Consider the following 17,569-nt stretch of genomic DNA (forward strand, 5'->3'; position numbering starts at 1 on the left):
GTAAAAACGGAATATTAAACAAGTTAAAAAAAAATAGTGCAAAAAAAACCATGTATGTTTATTGGTTAAATAATTTTCCATTTATGTATTCTCTCTCATTTACACTCCAAACATGATGCCTGCACATACGTTGTTATTAATGTTTGTCTTTTTTTTTTTTTTTTTGCGCTGCAGACTGAAACAAAGCATAAACGAGTCCAGCTGCCTTTGTTTTAGCTCTGTTATTTTTAGACATAGCATGGCTTTAGAGTATTGCATTATGGCTTCAGATGATAAAACTGCTGCAGGATGTTATAAAGTTCACGATATAGTGCTGTCAGAGAATGCACCAAACGTGAAAATGTTCTTATTTTGTTATATTTCTGTTAAATGTGGGAATTTATGGAACAAATGTAAAGATGAAGATTAAAAAATAGTACATATAATGACAATTCTTACACAATGAATCTTATTATTCCATTTATTTACTCTGAACATGATGCATGCAACTTCTGTTCTTATTGATGTTTGCCTTTTACTTTGCGCTGCAGACTGAAATAAAGCAGAATTAAAATGCAAAAAAAAATAAAAATAAAACGAGTCCAGATGCTTTTGTTTTAGCTTTGTTATTTTTAGACATACTATGGAGTATTGGAGGATGGCTTTAGATGATAAAACTGCTGAAGGATTTCATAAAGGTAACTCTATACCGCTGCCAGAGAACATGCTTCACATTGTTATAACCTTAAAACATCATCTGTTTCTGTTAAATGTGGGAATTTATGGAACAAATTTGAGAACGTTCGTTGAAAAATTGTGCAGTTAATGTAGGAATATGGTCCAACATGTACGTTTAATGGTTAAATAATTTTCTGTTTATGTATTCTCTCTCATTAACACTCAATGTGAAGCCTACACCTTCTCTTCTTATTAATGTTTGTATTTTTATTGCGCTGCAGACTGAAACAAAGCAGAAATGAGTCCAGCTGCCTTTGTTTTAGATTAGTTTTTTCTGTATATCATGTCTTTGGAGTATTAGATACGGCTTTAGATGATAAAACGGCTGAAAGTTTTTATAAAGTTCACGACGTGCTGCTGCCAAAGAACATGTTTCACATTGTTATAACTATAAAACATCATTTGTTTCTGTTAAATGTGGGAACAGATTTAAGGATGATTATTAAAAACTGGTGCAGTTAACGGATGAATATGGCTGTAACATTCAGGATGACATTTTGTTTCTCAGCGAAATGCACTTTTACTGACTCTGAATATGATCCGTGCACCTTTTCCTCTTATTACTGTTTGTCTTTCATGCTCTGCACGCTGAAATAAAGTGGGATTACAACGTGCAAACTGTGAAAAAGGCAAACAGTGAATCAGCTCTGAAGCTAGCGCATGGAAACAGTCCCACACAGTTTCCTCCTCCTCTTCCTCTCAACCAGTCCACAGACCCACAAAAACACACACACACAAACACAAGGCGACATTCAGCGGCCACCTAGATGAACGCTGCGCTGAAAACTCTGCGACTGCCTGAACCGACTCTAAGCGATGCCCTCTCCTTCTCCACGGCTGGCACGGTGCTAACACAAAGCGAAGAGAAAAGCCCCGGCAGAAGCAGAGCAGACCAATATTTAACGAGCCCCGTCGTCTGAGAGGGCGCTCTTATTTATAGCGACGCCCTCGAGGAGCAGCCGAAGAGTTTTCATCCAAACACACATCCAAAAAAACGAAGCTGAAGCTGGAGCTGGAGCTGCACCTCCCACCGCTCAAATTCCGCTGTGGTTTCGCCCGAGAGGAAGTGATGGCAGATGTCTCGTCGAATCTTTCTAAACCTGAGTCAGAGCTGCAAGATGCAATCAAAATGCAATCGAGTTCATCTTAACAGTTTTACGTTGGCCACATCTGGATCAGCTTTTCTCCTCAGAGCAGTGCTTTGTGTTTAATGAACTTTCCTTCAACTAATTTCCTGAATCCTTCACCACAATCTGACATTTAAACTGTGCTGCGGCCGCACTGTCTCCTCAGGTCATTTGTCTTTAAAGCCTTCCCACCTTCTGAAAACATTTAATATTCAATACTTTCATACGCGCAGCAGATAAGATTATAAACAGTATGAAAGGGGGTTTGCTGATGGTGACAAGTGCAGTGGGAGTTATCACCCACCTCGTCTGAGAGCCTGCAGGATGTTCTCCGACCACAAAGTTTTGTGGTGAAGAGTGTGTCTGGAGTCACTCTGATTACTCTCTGATTAGCTGCAGGACTATCGCATTGCATGCAGAGGAGATAGCCACTGTTACCAGACTTTTATTCTGATAAGATTTGAGTCTGGATATGACAGAGTTTTAGCGTCTCACAGCTCATCGTTTTGGTTTAATGGTCTTCAGCTTTCCCCTCACAGCTCTCATCAGTGCTGTTTCCCTCTGCAGGCAGCCGTCGATAGTCACTGTGTGTCTGTAAACACACTGACCTGACATCGATTCATAAAAGCATCAGATCGATCTTTTAAACAAACGCCATTTCCTGCATCCCCTCGTTAAAGACGTCGCTGCAGTTTCGCAAGACCGGTTCAACGCTTTAGTCCACGTGAGAGGGACATCCAAAACATGACAGAAGCTCTGACTCCAAGAGCACCGCCAGGACAGAAAACCGACAGAGAAGAGCTGGACAAAAGCAAAGACACATGGAAGAAGTGAAACTAGAGGGAGCCTATCCCAGCCGTCAACGGGCGAGCGGCGGGGTACACCCTGGACCGGTCTCCAGTCTATCAAAGGGCTAACACAGAGAGACAGACAACCATTCACACTCACACCTACGTCCAATTTAGAATCACCAATTAACCTAACCAGCATGTCTTTGGACGGTGGGAGGAAGCTGGAGTACCTGGAGAGAACCCACGCAGACACAGGGAGAACATGCAAACTACACACAGAAAGGACCCAGTCGGACCATGGATTAGAACCCAGAACCTTCTTGCTGTGAGGTATCAGTGTTAAATAAACATTCAACACAGAGACAAAACTCACAAGAAGTCAAGACAACAAATTACTTTAGTTTAAGTTATGTTTTACAGTGTTTAAGGAAATACAGATACAGTCCTCACTTCTAAACTGTGCCTTTTGCTTTATATCCACTTCTACCTATCGAGAAATAAAGACATTAAAGCTGCAAAAACAAAAAAGTGTCCAAACTCGCAGTTCCTCCAATGACCACTAGAGGCTGGGTCCAAAAGTGAGTCAATCGCCATAGACTTCCATGTTAAAATGTCCAACTTTAGACCAGAAATAACCCAATATAAATGTTTCCAGACTGGTGCAAAAATCAGTTTTGGTCTCTGTGGCTAATTTTCCCATTCAAATGGTGGAATTTCACACAACTCACCCGTTTAAATTACATCGAGGCTTAAAGTTATGCATAATTAACGGAAGTGGACGCTTTGAGTGACAGGTGGGTGCCCTCACAGGTTGCTAGCTGTCTGTCTAGCCCCTTAGCTTCAACGGTTTGCCTGATTTTTAAATTAGCTGAGGGTAAGGAGGAATCATGCACGGCCAAGGTGGCGACGGCCAGAGACGCCACACCGAGCTTCAAAACGCGCTCGGGGTTTATAAATCTTTATATTCAGCACAGACGGCGATCCAGCAACAAGTGGCGGGGAGGACAAAGAAGAAGTTTAGCAGCTAAAGAGGTGATTATTTTTATCATGAACTTCACTAACTTCAAATCATTTCTAAACTCTGCTGTAAGCAGTCAGCTGTCCGCTAAGCTGTTTACTGCCTCCAAATGGAAAACGGTCAGTTTACGGAAATAATAAAAAAATCTCATGAGACTGGAAAAGATTTTTTTCACTCAGTCTTTAGTTCATGTTTTGCTGAAAGCAGAACATGAACTGTCAGCCTCGAACACAAACAACACAGTCTGTAATTCCCTCGAGAACCACGTGGTTGTGAAATAATAACTGTGAAATATTACTCAATGCCAGATCTGCAGTCTGTCAGAATACTTTTTTTTTGGGTTAAATGACATATTATTCTTGGCATGAAAATGAAGCAGGAAATTCAGTGAGTCACGTATTTGCGTTTTTCACAGAAACTCAATCACTGTAATCCTCGTCGCTGCTGAATCGTTCTCAGTAAGATGTTGTGTAATAATGAAGCAAATCGTTTAACTTCTCTGCTTTAGAGGCTTTTAAAAAAAAAAAAACTTATTCCTCAATGACTGTCAATTAAAACTGGTTTGTTTTAACCAAATCACCTGTGGGATATGGCGTCTTATGAGCAGGGACGTACCGATCGGTATCTGGAGATCCGTATCAGGGCATTTTTAAAATAATCAGATCAGTATCGGGCTTTAACTGAGACTGATCTTTAGTAGTTATTTATTTTAGGTCTGCCGTAAACCAAAACCACATCCCTGTAGAGCCAAAATGTCTTCTTCCCCTTCTGTTTTAATGGCGGTATGCTAGCGGAAAAGCTGCCAAAAATTGAAGAAGAAGAAGAAGAAGAAGAAGAAGAAGGGTCAACGCTTGAGGAGATACAACAGAAGAGTCCAGTAAATCAAATGCTCCCAAGCTCTTAGCTTCTGTATTTATTAAAAAAATAATTATTTACCTTTATATATATTTAGTATGAACATACACCGATCAGGCATAACATTATGACCACCTTCCTAATATTGTGTAGGTCTCCCTTGTGGTGACTCATCAGAGAATGGACATGGGCCTTCTGAGGGTGTCCTGTAGTGTCTGGCAGCACAATGTTGTTATGGGGGGGCCTTTGAGGGGAGGGGCCTCTGTGGATCATCCCACAGATACTTGATCAGTTTAGGATCTAGTGAATTTGGAGGCCAGGTCAACACCTTGTGCTGTTCTTCATGTTTTTTTTTTAGTTGTTCCTAAAGTGTTTTTGTGTGTGTGTCCGTGTCAGGCTGCATCCTGCTGGGGATGGCTGCTGCCATCAAGGAGTGTCATTGCTATGGGGTGGGGGTGCCTGGTCTGGTCTAGGTGGGTGCTACATGTCTAAGTAACATCCACACCAATGAATGCCAGGTCCAGAAGTTTCCCAGCAGAACATTGTATTGTCACAAGATGGTCAATGTTGTTTACTTCTCCTGTCAGTGGTTTTAATGTTGTGGCTGGTCGGTGTATCTTCATTTGTAAATAAACCGCAGCTGTGACGCTGACGGGCTGAAATGAGGTTTACAATAAAAACCTGGGAGAAGTAGACAGTAGAATGAAAAGAAAACAACTTGAGTAACTGGTAGTAAAACTGGGCAGCTCTCAGATTGGAGCATGTTCTGCAGGAAACCCCCCTCTAAATCCTGATCACTGGAAGTATGAGTGCGCAGAACTACTCATTCCTCTGACAACCCAATACGTGCTATTGCCTGAAATCACAGGCAGCAGATCTGAAAACAATTAAGTGTGCTACTGCCACATCCGCATGTTCCTCTGCCAACCTGCCAGCTCTCTGCTCTGACTGCAGCCTGCCACGGGTCGGGTTAGACTGCAGGTACATGAATCAAAAACAACACTCATCAGAGCAACGTGAATCAGCGGGAAGCGTAACGACGGAAGAGACTGAAAAACAAGGAGTGTGCAAAAGAAATCAAGAGACGTTCCAGACATTTGAAAAACACGTGGCCCTCGGTGAACGCTGCTGGTAGCCGGACTCAGACTGCGAGCTGTCGGCAGCTCCTCCTCCCTCGGCTCAGCTCTGCTGTTAATTCTGACGCTGGCTTTGTTTTTATAGATGTATAAAACACTCGTGTAACGAGGCGATCATGCAGGTCTCTACAGGCCCAACAGATGTGGCCGGTCTACTGCATGCTGTTTATTCCACTGAATTGTTACTGCCGAAGAAAAAATGTGTTGTGTTTATTTTTTTTCTACTTTTCCTCGGGAGCCGCTCGGCATCCAGCTGCTTTGTGTTAAAATAAGATTATGCAAGTTGACTTAAAATCCTGGAGGAAGAAACGACTGTAGAGTCTTTGGAAACTAACCTAATAGATTTACAGTAGACACAGTTTTACATATGAGCTGGGTTCTGCTCAAGGTTTCTTCCTGTTAAAAGGGAGTTTTTCCTTGCCACCGTCACCTTCAGGCTTGCTCTGGGGGTTTCAGGCCGGGTTTTTGTAAAGCGTCTTGAGATGATTTGTATTGTTATTGACGCTATATAAATAAAATTGAATTGAATTGAATATTTACATATTTCATACATATTTAAGCAAAGTTTTTATTTCGTTACACTAATCGTACAGCTATACAGTGATCCGCCACAACATTATGACCACTGACAGGAGAAGTCTGCTGGGAAACTTTTGGACATTGGCATTAATTAATGTTTCTTAGACATGTAGCACCCACCTAGACCAGACCAGGCACCCCCACCCCATAGCAATGACACTCCTTGATGGCAGCAGCCCTCCCCAGCAGGATGCAGCCTGACACAGACACACACACAAAAACACTTCAGGAACAACTAAAAAAAAACATGAAGAACAGCACAAGGTGTTGACCTGGCCTCCAAATTCACTAGATCCCAAACTGATCAAGCATCTGTGGGATGATCCACAGAGGCCCCTCCCCTCAAAGGCCCCCCCACTAACAACATCCTGTTACCAGACACTACAGGACACCCTCAGAAGGCCCATGTCCATTCTCTGATGTAGTCACAACTGTTTTTGGAGGCACAAGAGAGACCTACACTATATTAGGAAGGTGGTCATAATGTTACGCCTGATCAGTGCAGTTACTGGTAGCTTCTGAGTTTTTAGTGTCTTATCAATAAATAATAATTGATAAATATGTAGAATACAGAGCAGTTAAAAACTAGGTCCAGGACAGATGCTAATACCAGATCTGAATGGAGCCGACACTAAACAGCCAATCAGAACGATCTGAACTTGTTCTGCTGACAATTCATCAGTCGTGGCAAAGGTACAGGACGCGCTAGAAAAACTAGGATCGCGTACACTCACTAAAAACCTGACACCAACAAACAAACAGACCCCTCTCCTGCTAATATTTACGTGAGGGATGCCCCAAGGCTCCAGTTTTGTGCCACTGTTATTCAGAGTTAAAATATTATAACTAGGGCCACAGTCGCTCACTGACACTGAGCCTTTTTCTGGCATCATTCATCTTCAGATTCAGAAAATTTTATTTGTCCCCTTGGGCCTATTTCAGGCACACGTGAGCAGCATGAGGCGCAAGTACAAGACACTTTTAAGGAACAAAAAACAGAACAATACACAGTATATACAAAAAACTAAACTAACTTTCCAAGACATTCATAGAGGATGTAAACATGACAGTATGAGTATAGTGAATAAAGTGCAACTGTAAACAGGAATTACAGGAATTATATATTTACATGTTATTGTAGTATGGGTAGACCGAGTATGGGTAATAAATATAATGGTCATGGCCCTAAGCTTTTTTCCCTCATTTTCTTCCACCACTGTTTACATCAACAATGTCTAAAAGAGCAGGAGTCCTTCCAGCCGTCTAGCACTGTTGCTAGCTTAAACCCTGCTCTGCCCTTACAGTATATCCACAGGAAGGGGACGGCAGCTTCAGCTAAAAGTCGGTCTACTCTAAATAATGTTTTGGAAAGCTCGGATACGTTTACAATGAAACCCTGTCATTCCCTTCAGAGCGCAGAGCGAAGGAAAGACAGCCAGAGAAAGAGAGGGAGAGAGAGCATTTATAACTTCCTGGGGATTCACTGGAGACACACACACACACTCACACACACACATATGCATACACACACCGCAGAGGGTTGATTTCAGCATAGAGAAATGTGCTGACCTGCACTAAGCAGGAGCCAAGGGCAACAAAACACTAAATACAAACGCTCCTCTCTGAGCCGGGTACTTTCCCTTCGCTGCTCGCACATGTTAAAATCAGAGCACCTTCCTGCCTCTTTGTGAACATGTAACTGTGTGTGTTTAACTCAGTGTGAGACAATAGGAGGCAAAATAAAACTTTCTTCTCCCGTCTCTCTCTTTATCCTCCCGATCAGACTCGTCTAAATTCCTCAGATCTGCGTTTCAGCAGTCCCTCAGATCTCTGCAGGACCGTCTCAGATGTTACTGTAACCGGGGGTTAATGAACCACTCGGCTCGCTGCATCACCGGGAAATCCCCTCGAGTCCCTCCCTCCGAGATCTCCATCTTTCATTACAACACATCCAGGCCGAATGATCACATTCGGCTTGTAAACAATCCCTCCCTCGTCTTCTTCATTTATCATCGACGTTAGTTAGATTTTATGGATCGCTGATGAGCTTGTATTTGTTTACAGGAAGAGGGCATTTATCACTGGATCAGGGTTTGGCTTATCACCAGAAACGAGGCTGACGGTTCAAACTGCACGTCTTGCGCCACCAGTGACATATGTCTACATGTTCGTTAAGATGTTTCAGACAACTGCTTGTGTTCAGCTCATGTTGTACGAAAGGTGGACACAGAAAGCCAGAGCAAAAACAAGCTGGAGTCATATGATCTGTGTCTGTGTTTTAACTTAGTAAAATGATCATTACAGCTTTCCACAACACAGGATGTAAAAATAGCAAGAGGGTGATGTCGGAATAATCGGAAAAACAAGCTGAGAAACAGGCCAACAAGTCGGAAAGTTGCACATGCACGCGACTGTTTGGGTCATGTACACAGAAACATGGTGGACATACGTCAAACTCCAGCTATACGTCCATCTGTCACAAACATAACAGCACAGCACAAGCCAAAGCAGATGTTTTCATGATTAACACGCGTATTATTGAGATGAATCACGACTCGTCTCATGTATTTCCTCTAGTCTTTGTCAGCATACAGATGCTGGGAACAGTCATCCGATAAAACAAAACACCTTTCCTGTTACATCCACGATGTTTCTGAGTTAAAAATACATGAAAACACCAACGTGTGTAAAATGACTACCTAACTCTGGCAATGAAACCATCCGACCATCATGCAGCACGCTATGACTTACTGTTGTTGCTACTATACTACATTTACACTGTGTTTATTTAATGTTTTTTATTAGATATTCAACCATTAGAACTGCTTTTTATAATTGTTGCTAATACACATGTTTATTTTCTCACTATATGAAGAAGCTAGGGGCAGTTAGCACTGATTGCTCACAGCAAGAAGGTTCTGGGTTCTAATCCATCGGCCGACTGGGTCCTTTGTGTGTGGAGTTTGCATGTTCTCCAAAGACATGCTCGTTAGGTTCATTGGTGATTCTAAATTGGCCGTAGGTGTGAGTGCGAATAGCTGTCTGGTTGTCCGCGTCTTGCCCAATGACAGCTGGGATAGGCTCCCCTCCACAGGACAAGCGGTTACAGAAAATGAATGAATGAAGAAGCTAGCATAAGCAGCAGCTAGTCATTGAATAGTCTTACCACGCTGACTGGCTAGCTGTTTATCAGGCTAGCCAAACTCAACACCACTTCAATATATCAGGTTGCCTTAGTATTTATATTTATATTTATTGACTCCTTCTTTTTTTTTTTTATTTAACTCAGGTGGTTATATTTTTAGAGTTTAACTTGTTCAACCGTGGGTCTTGGAGTAACGCGATGTCAATCCTCTGTATGTGCTGCACATATGAATTGAATTGACAATAAAACAGACTCTGACTTAGGTGTGTTTAGGTGACTGTGCAGACATTTGTTGAACTAGAACTGTTCCAAAATAGAAGCACATATGTTATATATGTAATAAACTTGATATTTAAACAAATCTGCAAAATGCCCAAAAAAGAAAAACTGCAGTTCCTCTAATGGCCACTAGAGGATGGCAACGAAAGTGAGTCAATCCCCACAGACACTCATGTTAAAGCAGAAATAAACGTTTACAGCTAAAGCTGATTTCTCCATTCATGACAACTGTATGTGGGATGATTTTTATATAATTCACATGTTTTAATTATATTGAGATTTAAAGGTATGAAGTAATTATAAACAGGATGGGTGCTTTGAGTGACAGGCGGGTGTCCTCACACTTTTCCAGGTGTGACACCTTCACAAATGCTCCACCTCTTGGACCATTTTTAAATTAGCTGGGAGTTCGGTGGAGTGGAGTAGTCAGGCCCCGCCAAGATGGCGACCTCTGGAGACACCTCACTGAGCTTCAAAACCATGACCAGAATTTCAACTTGCAGAAAGTTTTCAGTTTGTGCAAACGTCCCGTGGATGTATTAGACTATCTGATTTGAGAAAGCAGCAACTCTCCTGACAAGAAACGGAGCCCTAAGTGGAGTCTCGAGCAAATAACCAGCAGCTCTCGCTCCCTACCTTGTGCCAGCAGGTGCAGTGTGCGTGGCAGCCAGACAGAGGCAGGTAGGCGCCGCCGGTGTCCGCCGCCGGGGAGCAGGCAGCGGGGGAAAACGAGGCCAGAGGCAGGGGCACGGTGGGATGGTGGTAGTACTGGTGAGGCTGAGCGTAGCAGGCGGCGGCTCGGTCTCCGTCGGGCCCCGCTGATTGGGCCTCTCCTGCTGCTCCTCCACTACTCACCTGAAACAACAACAACAACAAAAAACATGAGTACTCATCTATAGTCTCCAAAGGAAGTCTGCCCAAATGTTTACTGGAGTGAGTTTTTGGTGATTTATGGTGATATTAACTCAAAAATAAGCTTCATGTTATTAACTAATTAACCTAAGAGAGCTCTGAAATGATAGTTTCACCTCAGATCAACTTTTTAATCTCACCTCCACGTCACAAACTCCTCTCTGCCTGCAGCTTTCTCCAACAAGCGTGTAATTTACGCCACTGAATAACACGACTAGAGTCTCACTTGCAGCCTGTCATTGACGCCGTCACACCTGTAATTTGGCGTGTAAGTAACATGTGAGCGTTCGGCGCTCATTTGTAATTTATCCCCCCCTCTAATTAACGTGTGTTTCACCTGCTCTAACGCCACTTTCTTTCCCTCGACCACAACGAAACACCTTCGGCTGTGTGAAGGTGACAAGCTCTGGACTTTACAGTGCATCTGGTCACAGGTGACGAAGACTCCCAGCAGCCTGCAGCATGTTCGCCTCCTTCATTCGCTCACACTCACAGGCTTCTTCTTTTAAGCAGCTGCCTCCACTACCAACGAGCTATTTATGCCATTCGCACCCATTTTTCTGAAGCTGCTTTCACTTCCCCTCACGTTGACCACATGAAATCACATGGACGGTTCCTGTCCAGAACGTTCCCATGAACTGTGCATGCAGGGAGCTTCCAAACTGGGAGAACTAGAGCAGATGTTCTGTTTTATTAAGCTGAATTTCTGCTCAAGAAACTAATTCTGATCATGCTCTGTGCCAGGAGGTTCTTCAGTTTTTCCTCCTTCCGCATAAAATCTGACAAGTTCATATTTCAGTGCTGTGTTTTTAAAATCGCCACTTGCCACTGAGGAATATTCTCTGCTGTCCAGGTCTTAAAGCAAAGGAACTGGACCTGCTTGAGTTTCACTTCTCATCCTAAAATGCCACATATTTACATCTTGTTTCCAAGAATTTATCAGCCCTCTACTTGCTACTTCTACTTGCAATGAAACATTTCCTTAAAACAAAGTAAATTGAGTAAAGAGAGGATGTTCAAAGTGGACTTTTTTTTGCAGCTTTCCTCTCTCACCTGCAGGATGTCCTGGATCTGGCTGAGCTGCTGCCTCAGCACCTGCTTCTGGTGGAAGCTGAAGGCCGGGTGGTTGGAGGCCATGGTGAACAGCAGCAGGAACTGCTCCTCTGTCCTCCCGTCGTTCAGCGCCAGGCCGTAGTTATTGATCACCGTGTCTATGTGGGTCAGGGTCCGGTACAGGACCCCGGCGGCCTCCCGGTTGTCCGAGCCGAGCAGGGCGAGAGACACCAGCAGCTTGCTGCGCACCACCTCGTCCGTGATGTTGGTGAGGCCCGACAGGTCGGCGGGGTTGTTGGCCTTGATCTCCGCATCCCGCAGAGAGTGGTAGTCCTTGCGGGCCAGGTCCTCCAAGCAGGAGCCGAGGAAGCGGAGCTCGACGGGGACGCACAGGTCCAGCAGGCCGCACAGGAACTCCGCTCTCTGGGCTGAGGTGAGGGAGGAGAACCAGCGGTACACCCCCTCCCTCTGGACACAGCTCCGGCTCTCCACCATCCTCACACATCCACACACGCTCACTCTCTCTCTCTGCTGCTGCTGTAGTGGGAACACCTGGACAACTACTGCCAGCAAAGTGTCAAGACTTTCAGCTGGAAGCAAACTTCACATGGAAGGGGGGAGCGCGTAGGTGCGTAACTGCGCAGGCGTTGATCGTAAAAAGTCAGTGCTGCTAGATGGTCAACTTAAATCGATGTTTCTCACTTCACACTCTCAGTCCACACACACACACACACAGCGGCAACTGGAATGAAATGAAAGAAGCAACAGTCGTTTCCTTTGTTGGCGGAGCAGCAGCGACGCAGCAGCAGCAGCAGCAGCGGGCCTTCCCGGACCATAATCTCCCCAAAAGTCTCCTCAGCGCGCAGCCAGAGTTGTTGTCCGGTGCGTGCCGAGCAGGAGTCCCTCTCCACCGTGTCCCCCTCCGCCGGTCGGACCGCAGGCAGGAACAGTTGTTGCAGAAACACAGGGAGGATCAAAACACAGCGCCCCATTCAAGGAGACGCTCAGTCAGACGAGACACTTTGTGACCGGAGCCGCCCGCTCTCTGCTCTGGTCCTGCAACGACTCCTTCCTCCGTCCCTCCTCATGCTTCCTCGCCACAAAACTTGTGCGAGAAACAAGCCGAGGCAGCGCCGGGGGTTAAAGTTTAAAAACAAAAGTTAGCCTCAAGAAACTGCTTGCTGCCACTAGGAATGATTATTTCCGAGACATTACCTCATCAAAAGTGGTACACACACAAAAAAAACAAACTCATCTCACCGACGGCTCTGGAGGTTTGTTTCAGTGTCCAGACCAGAGATGGGTTTTGTGCAGATTGTAGTTGTAGGCTTTGCCATAAGTCTCGAAACCGAGAAAAAAACAGCTGTGTATAACATTATCCCAACTCTGGCAGCGGGACAAGCCCCTCGTAAAGAATACTCCGCTCTGATTGGCTGCGAGGCCTGCCTGTAACAAGGCCTCGTCTTCTGATTGGTCCAGAGGGATATCCGCTGCCTCGCTGCTCCACATCTTTCTCTCATGCGTTCATACATATCTCAGCTCAGTCATTAAAGAGCCAGATCCACATTCAGCTGATGTTGTTTATGAAGCCTCATTATGACACAACTATTAAATTACTGTTAAAATGTTTTTTATTAAACTTACATAAATTATCCCAGCAAGTTTTATATGGAAACCAATTTGTCATAATGTGCTGCGGTTAAAAATGAACTCACAGAGACACTGAAATAATATAAGAATAATGCGTTTATCAGAGTTTTTAAACTTGCACAAATAAGAAAAGTCAACTTTTAGGCGACAGTGATGAGTGTTAATGGGTTATATAACACTTGTCAGTTCATTAGGTACACCAGTGAAAACAAATGCATTCCAAAATAACATTAAATCTTAGCTTCAGTAAGGTCCTGTTTGTTAGGATTTGTTTAAAATGACCGAGAGAGCTGCTGATTCAGCTGGTTTTCATTTTTGGAGGCTGTGGTTTTGTGGCACCGACGCACATTTCTACTGTTTTGACAACGCCGGCACCACAAACTACATCCTCCGCTATGATGATGCAGGTGAATCACCACCTTCCTGATGCTGTATCAGCATAAACTAAACATTAAGACTCATGAATGGGGAGTTAGTGCAGGACTGTTAAATTAAATTACATTTGTTTTCTCTAGTGTTTCACTAATGTTTTGGCAGGTGAGTGTACACGGCAGCTGCTCTCATCCCACGCCAGACTCCTCTATTACATGGAAAGTTGTGGGAATTCAGGTTTTTTTTCGCTTGATTAAAGCAATTCATGCTGGCATAAACTTCCCCTGTCACTTTGAGGAAGAGCGCCTGACATATCTTCTCGAAGTTGGAGACGTGTTCCTGCAGGCAGGATCTGAGACATCCAAACAGGTCTGGATCCGATGCACAACTCAAACGAGTGTGATGTGGAAACCTGAAGCCTGCTCTGCACAAACACTGAGAATGAACGGAAACTCTATGTGAAGAGGAGGAGGAGGAGGAGGAGGAGGAGGAGGAGCGGACAACACTCAAAAACTTTAATATCTTTACAAATATATTGTCTACATGTCTACACGTTCACTTGCCAAAACATTAGGTACACTAGTGAGTGCTGCACAACTATTCTGATGCTCAGTTTATTGAAACAGCGCCAGAAAGGTGGTAAATCAGCAGGTTGATTATTTTGGAGGATGTAGTTTGTGGTGCTGTTAAACTAGATTGAATTAAAAACAGTTTCTGTCATTTTGCCTAAACCACTGACTACAACACAATACTATGTAATAGTACCACAAACCACAGGTTCACCGTTGAATCAGCAGCTCTCTCAGTTATTTTACACTAATGCTGAATACCAGAACTCAAGGGATTGGGACTGAACAGCTGTGTAGCCTTAAGAAAACCACTAATCAGTGAGGCTAACTGGAAAAAAAGGCTTCAATTTGCTAGGGAGCATAAAGATTGGACTCTGGAGCAATGGAAGAAGGTCATGTGGTCTGATGAGTCCAGGTTTACCCTGTTCCAGAGTGATGGGGGCATCAGGGTAAGAGGAGAGGCAGATGAAGTGATGTACCCATCATGCCTAGTGTCTACTGTACAAGCCTGTGGGGGCAGTGCTATGATCTGGGGTTGCTGCAGTTGCTCAGGTCTAGGTTCAGCAACATTATGTTGTCCAAAGAATGAGGTCAGCTGACTACCTGAATATACTGAATGACCAGGTTATTCCATCAATGGATCATATTCCAAGATGACAACGCCAGGATTAATGGGGCTCAGATTGTGAAAGAGTGGTTCAGGGAGCATGAGACATCATCTTCACACATGGACTGGCCACCACAGAGTCCAGACCTTAACCCCATTGAGAATCTTTGGGATGTGCTGGAGAAGGCTTTGAGCAGTGGTCAGACTCTCCCATCATCAATACAAGATCTTGGTGAAAAATGAATGCAACACTGGATGGAAATAAATCTGGTGACATTGGAGAAGCTCATTGAAACAATGCCACAGAGAATGTGTGCTGTAATCAAAGCTAAAGGAAATATTAGAGTGTGTGACCTTTTTTCTTTTTTTGTGGCCAGGCTGTGTATATAAAGTAATCCCCCACTTATTTTTTGTTATTGTGTAGTTTGTGTTTTTTGTCCAGAGGATGGCGCCACATATCCATTATTGAACCCTGATGCTGCGGCACACCTGCTGATGGATGTGGACGGTGTTGCAGCCATCTTTACACTTTGATGTCTCCTCACATAGTGATAAAAGCGTAAACCCTCCCTAAAATTGATGTTTAAATGATATTTATGTTTCAGGCAGACAGATTTACTTCGGTCAAATTATATTTCCCTTTAACTTTCCTCCTTCTGTTGTTGTTCTTCTTCCTCCTCTTCTCTCCATCCTCCCGTGCACTCATCGAGACAAGCCCCGCCCACTCATCCGGGCCCCGCCCACCTCTCCTCTGACGGAGGACAATTCAGTTAGGGTTGCTATAGTGACCGCACCCCTCCCTCTAAGCCGGGCCTGTACCACTCCCTCTCTCTGCATCACTGATGCTGCAAACCCGCAACACACACACACACACACACACACACACACACACACACACACAAAGTACGAAAAACACAAGACAAAGAAGGAGCGAGATCAAAAAAACACCCGAGCCGAGTTCTTTCAAACACTTTCATTATTTTCTCCACACAACTGAAAAACAAAACAGAGTAATTCCCAGAAACAGAAAGAAAGAAAGAAAGAAAGAAAGGAAGAAGGAAAGAAAGGAAGAAAGAAAGAAAGAAAGAAAGAGGAGAGTCAAACTATAGAGAGAGCTTGGCATGCTGTAGCATGCTGCGGACTAACGGGGTGGTGCAGGGCATCGTCACCAGGCAGAGCTTCTTCAACCCGTCTCAGTCTGGGACCCAATGTGAAATAAATAAAAATAAAAATCTATTGATCTGCCTCTCGGGTGTTGCAGGCACGTTAGACTGAGCTGTTGCAATAATGTGTGAGGGGGGAAACACCAGAGATGAGCCTACAGATGAGTTTGCAGCTGCAACCTGTAGTTTGAGAAATGCTGCCTGACAGAAAAAAAACCCAAAAACAAACAACAACAGCCACTGCCCACCACCACCACCACTGTGGAAGTTGTTACCGATGGCGACGGGCTCAGCACATCCCCCAGCCCCTTTCGAGTGGAAAGGAAAAGGATGCACACGCATGTTCGCACACTCTGATGAGCAAACAAACACAAAGGCTGGTCTGCCAGATGGGTCGGAGAGACGCAGAAACACAGAGCAAACGCAAAAAGCAACCGGTGTCCGCGACTGCACCGAAGTTGGATCGGAGCAGGAGGCTTTAAACGACGGGTGTCAAGCATACGGCCCCACCAGAGGGTCCAATCTGGGGGCCCCTGAGATGAATCTGCAGAAAATAAAAGTAACTGCTATACGTATTCTGTCCACTAGAGGGTTACACTGTTTTAGTAAGAGTTGCAGAACCAGAACTAAACAGCAGGTGGCAGCAATGTGAATTACACGTATTTGTCTTAAGAAATGTCAGGTTTTTTAATGTAAACAGTTTCATACTTGTGCTTTTTTGCACTAAAACAAAAAGAAAAAATTGGAGTTGTCGTTGTCATGTTACTGGTCCGGCCCGCTTGGGATCAGATTGTGCTGTATGTATTGTACCCCCTGCTTTAAACCTTCCCCTCGTCCTTGTGTTTAACCTGCATCGTCCTCCCGTCACCTCGCTCCACAATCGGACTTTAACCGTTGTCGTTCATCCCAGAGAAGTCAACCAGGCCCAGGTCTCCAGACGCTGCTCCTGTCTAAACCTAACATGTCGCATGTGCTTCTGAAGCTTTTTATTTTATTTCATTGTGTTTCTTTGCTTTCAGATTCGACGCACAACTAAGATATTACAGTACATATGCATGCATTGTTGCTACAAAAGCAAGGCAAGTGGCGACTCCTGTTTTTTTATTATTGTTATTATTTTTCAGACATCTCACAAGTGTAGCATAAAAGATGTTGTCTTCGGGTTAGGTTTCGACAGAAGCAGCCGGAGACGTTTCGAGACGCTGGAGGCCGTGTTTTAGAGACAACCTGCCTCGACTGGTGTGTGTGTGTGGAGGTGGACGGACGGAGTGGGAGGGAGCGAGAGAACAGTTGTCAGCTGACGCCAGTGGGTTAGATGTGGCCGTGCAGCGGCCGTGTGCTCATGAGATGCTCCCGTAAAGTTCATGAACAGCGTGAAAGGCCACTGAGCTACTTGGAGACCACGCACACAGACACACGGCGATGGACGAACACACCTGCACGCATGCTGTACTGTAGGCACACCATGCACAGACACACACTTCTGTTTCACTCGGGAGGTGAAGAATGAGAGGAGACAGACATCAGAGCGAGGGGACAGCGAGAGACAGGCCGCACACTGTGCAGCTCTGTGAGTCTGTATATCACCCGACGCAA

General features: G+C 44.4%; 1 protein-coding gene across 1 annotated transcript in view; it reads right to left on the minus strand.

Moving 5' to 3' along the window:
* zcchc14 (zinc finger, CCHC domain containing 14) overlaps positions 1-13,217 on the minus strand; it is a 36,478-nt gene extending 23,261 nt beyond the window's left edge. The window contains exons 1-2 of the mRNA XM_084554721.1: positions 11,613-13,217; positions 10,284-10,502 (exon numbers count right to left, since the gene is read on the minus strand). Coding sequence (XP_084410847.1) covers positions 10,284-10,502; positions 11,613-12,107 — 714 coding nt within the window. The 5' untranslated portion in view covers positions 12,108-13,217. The remainder of the gene's footprint in view (positions 1-10,283; positions 10,503-11,612) is intronic.
* Positions 13,218-17,569: the final 4,352 nt, after the last annotated feature.

Source organism: Chelon labrosus (genome assembly GCF_963514085.1).
Source record: "Chelon labrosus genome assembly, chromosome: 11".
NCBI classification, from domain to species: Eukaryota; Metazoa; Chordata; class Actinopteri; order Mugiliformes; family Mugilidae; genus Chelon; species Chelon labrosus.